Source organism: Prosopis cineraria, unplaced genomic scaffold (genome assembly GCF_029017545.1).
Source record: "Prosopis cineraria cultivar Desert tree isolate PC_DT_omini unplaced genomic scaffold, ASM2901754v1 PC2, whole genome shotgun sequence".
Lineage (NCBI taxonomy): Eukaryota > Viridiplantae > Streptophyta > Magnoliopsida > Fabales > Fabaceae > Prosopis > Prosopis cineraria.
Genome location: NW_026555333.1, coordinates 15,777,548 through 15,782,031, shown reverse-complemented (window position 1 = coordinate 15,782,031; position 4,484 = coordinate 15,777,548). Strand labels below are relative to the sequence as shown.

Sequence of the window (4,484 nt, the reverse complement as noted above, 5' to 3'; positions counted from 1 at the left end):
TCCATAATCAAACCAAGATCAAATTTAAACCTTCCATTAAAAAAAAAAAAAGGAAGACCCAAAATCATGATGATATAGAATAGAAAGAGATGTGAATCGTGAAGTGAAGCTTCCATCTCTCTTTGCCTCATGTTTCGTTCTCTTTTTTCTCTCGTGACATGAATTATCAGATCCACCCACAGAACCTAAGAAAACGCGTCTTCTTTTTTGGTTATTTACTTTGCTTCTTTAGGCCTTTCTTTGTTCCCTTGTGTCCTATATAAATACGATCTCTTCCTACCCCTCCCCTCCTCTTCACAAACCACACACACTCTCTCTCTCTCTCCACTCCTCGCCAAATTCAAAAACCTTCCTCTGTCTCTGTCTCTCTCTCTCTCTAAAATGGCTCTATCTGTTTCATCGCTCTGCTTGTTCATCTTCTTCTTAGCTTCTGTCTCTCTTGCCCTCTCGGCCAGACCCAACAGTAAAAGTTCTAACAGCCACTCACTTTCCCTCTCCTTCCCTCTTACTTCAATCCCTCTCTCCACAAATGTCTCTGATAGGCTTCTCTCTTCTTCTCTCCTTGCAAGTTCCCGGCCAAACCCAAAGCCGGCGGCTTCGCCTTTTAATGTCAAGTCGTCGTTTAAATACTCCATGGCTCTGATCGTCACTCTTCCTATTGGGACTCCTCCGCAGGCTCAGCAAATGGTTCTAGACACCGGAAGCCAACTCTCGTGGATTCAGTGTAACAAGAAGACTCCGGCGAAGCCTCCTACGGCGTCTTCCTTTAACCCGTCTCTCTCCTCCACTTTCTCTGTTCTCCCCTGTAACCACCCCCTGTGTAAGCCCAGAGTTCCCGATTTTACCCTGCCCACCTCCTGCGACCAGAACCGCCTCTGCCACTACTCGTACTTCTACGCCGACGGGACTTACGCTGAAGGCAATCTCGTCAGAGAAAAATTCACCTTCACTCCTTCCTCCGTCAGTACCCCTCCGCTCATCCTCGGTTGCGCCACCGAGACTAGCGACTCCAAGGGTATTTTGGGAATGAACGTCGGCCGGCTCTCCTTCGCTTCCCAGGCCAAACTCACCAAGTTCTCGTACTGCGTGCCGACCAGACAGACCCGACCCGGATATCTCCCGACCGGGTCCTTCATCCTCGGAAACAACCCGGCTTCTGCCGGCTTCCAGTACGTGCCCTTGTTGACCTTCCGTCAAAGTCAACGCATGCCGAACCTGGACCCCTTAGCCTTCACCCTGCCAATGCAGGGCATTCGAATTGGAGCAAAAAGGCTCAGCATCCTCCCCTCTGTTTTCCGTCCCAACGCAGGCGGGTCGGGTCAGACCATGATCGACTCGGGATCTGAGTTCACCTACCTGGTGGACGAGGCCTATAATAAGGTGCGGGAAGAAGTAGTGAGACTCGCAGGACCCAAGCTGAAGAAGGACTACATGTACGGCGGAGTTTCCGACATGTGCTTTGACGGCGACGCGATGGAGATCGGACGGTTGATAGGCGACATGGCGTTCGAGTTCGAGAAAGGCGTGGAGATCGTGATACCGAAAGAGCAGATTCTCGCTGACGTGGGCGGTGGGGTCAAGTGCGTCGGAGTCGGACGGTCAGACAGACTCGGCGCAGCCAGTAACATTATCGGAAACTTCCATCAACAAAATTTATGGGTAGAATTCGACCTGGCCAATCGCAGAGTAGGTTTCGGTAAGGCCGACTGTAGCCGATCGGCCAAGTAGAAACCCAAAAGCCGAAATGCCGTCATGTACAAGTGTATAACTACAAACCATATCCCACGTGTAGCGATGATCCTGTACACGTGTCGAGTAGATCTAGAACTTGTCCTGAATCGGATGGTGGAGGGTTAAGGAGAAAAAAAAAGGCATGGGTGATGCGAAGAGTAAACGTCAATCGTTTGGGAGGTGGGGCTTGGTGTTTGGTTCTACTAATCTTATTATAAAAACGTGATGATGCATAGAAGGTGGTAATAATAATCATGTACACTATAGTTGGAGTGAGAGTGGTGTATATATGAGGACTAGTAAATATGATGATAATATATATGTGTTCATGAATCTCTCTTTTTCTAAGTCCTTTTCTTTGCTCAATGATGCAACTACGTCAAAATCTCATTTTACCCACTTATTTTGCTCTTTTTTTTCTAATTGTTTTTTATCTCTTTTAGAATTCCTTTCTCACACAAAAGAGTTTACCATGCCTGCTTTTGATCAATGTTCAAATTTTTAGAAGTGTTCTTGATGTGGGAAATTTTGGTCTTACCTCGTCTTCACAGGTAACGTCTCAATATTTTTAAAAAAGACAACTTACTTCTTTATTGATATCTGGTTAATTTCCTTTGAACACTCCTTTATCCAAAATATAGGTTTTTCTGGGGAAAAAAGTGATGGAAACGGAAATTATTTTTTAAATGTTACTTTTGTATTTTGTTTTAGTGTATAGCAAATTTATATTGTTATACTGTTTTAATTAATTGTATTCCTGTATTTATGGCCAAAAATAAATTCTCATGTATTACTGTAATATATTAATAATTATGTTAATTTCTTATCATATTTCAATGCTTTATTCATTTATTGTGGTTTTATAATTATGTTAATAGTTATTTGATTATTTACTGTGGTATTATTGTTAATAGAGTATTTGGGCAAAAAATTGATCCATAGATGCGTTTATTTCAATAAATTATTATTTGATTGTATTTGTAATGCATTTAAAGGTAAGCTAAGTTTATTATTATTCTTGGAATTTTGACATATATAGTTTTGTCCAAGAAATAAAGACATGAATATTTAAAAATACTATTATTTCATATGTTACGTTTGTTTAGTGCTTTTTTTCTGTCTAAAGTCACTTCGGAGAATCACAATTAAGTATTTTACTATTTTATTAATTTACCGTCATAAGTATTTTTCTGATTAAATTAAAATGCTACTTTTTAAATTTAAAAGGATATAAACTTAAGATTTTTCTATTGATATAAAATAATGTAATTTGAATGAAATTTATTCTAATATATTTATGACATAAAGGCATGTATTGCTGGTGCAACAGATGCTTCCAGTGTACACTTGCAACTTTAGAATGACAATCTTTTATCATTAGAATTTCACAAAGAGGATATTTATCAAGGCATCCACTAGAACTGGTTGGGCTAGAACTTGTCTCTTGATAAGTGCTCTCAAGAGAATGAGATTGAATTTAATTCTTAACAGTCCATTTGGAGTTATTTGGAAAACAAAGGAAAAGTGGAAGAATCTAAACTTTAAAACATTTTTTATCAGTTATTATTTCCATATTTATTCGTTCTTTATTATTATTTTTTTTTATCAGACCCCATATGAACTGAAAGTCCCACTAAAATAGGCATGCATTATTCAAAATTATAAAGAATACAACTTGCTTGGTGCGAGGATGCCAGGCAGGTGAAGATGCATGGTCGCCAATGAAAGATGCAATTGTGCACCGAAAAAGAAAGATATGCTCCCTCTATTTCTCAAATCTCACTTTTAATAAAATAATTATTTATTTTTAAATTAATTTTATTTTTTATATTTATTTTTATTTAATAAGATGTTTTATTCTAAAAAATATAACAAGTCATTTATTTAATATAAATGTTTTAAAAAAAGATGATTATAATTTAAAAATTAAAAGATTTATAAATATTTAAATTTTTAATATTCAATTTTTTTTAACAGAGGAAGTAATTTAAAAATTCTTTGTCCTTCATGTTATTATTTCAGAGTTGAGTCTTAGTTGTATTACATAAAAATGTGAAAAACATTTTCAAAATAGCTGTGAAATTATTATTAATAAAAACAATTACAAACAGCAGTGGTTTGAATCAATCCAGCAAATAGTAATATCTTCATATTTTTCAAGATATTATGTAAAGGAGTGAGAAAAAATACACTCAAATTACAAGTTTGAATTTTCGATAAGTAAATAAGACTTTTTTATGGGGAAATTTAGTTGACAGGGCAAAGAAAGGGGGGGCCACGTAAAGGAACATGGGCATAGAGAGAGAAGGGATGGGTGGACGGCCGCCCGAAACACGAAAGAGTTGGCACATAATTCCCGACACTCACGTCACATCTCTCAAAACTTTGGGCGTCGTTTCATCCCTCTCACGATTCATTTCCAACTAGAAGCTTCCTCCCTTTTCTCCCTTCCACGTGGCACCCCTCTCTTTTATCTATCTTTTAAGTTTTTTATTTTTTTATATAACTATTTAAATCACGGTCTCAATTAATGAACATCTTCCATGTTCACGTGTCATTTAAATTTTATAAATTCTAAATTTATTTTGTAGATTATATAAAAAATTTTAAATTATAATATTAAAATTTATTGTTTAAATTTTAAATAAAAATTTAAAATTTAAATTATATATTTAAATTTAAAAGCAACTCGAACAGCATCAATAATTTAATTTTAGTTAAAGTTTGTGGTTTGTACAGCCAACTTTTACGAA

The 4,484-nt window shown here is 36.9% G+C and overlaps 1 protein-coding gene across 1 annotated transcript; it reads left to right on the top strand.

Moving 5' to 3' along the window:
* Positions 1–289: 289 nt before the first annotated feature.
* On the top strand, positions 290–2,066 carry LOC129303304 (aspartic proteinase PCS1-like). The gene has a single exon (XM_054942525.1). The coding sequence runs from the start codon at positions 382–384 to the stop codon at positions 1,726–1,728; it is 1,347 nt and encodes a 448-aa protein (XP_054798500.1). The 5' UTR covers positions 290–381; the 3' UTR covers positions 1,729–2,066.
* The last annotated feature ends 2,418 nt before the right edge of the window (positions 2,067–4,484 follow it).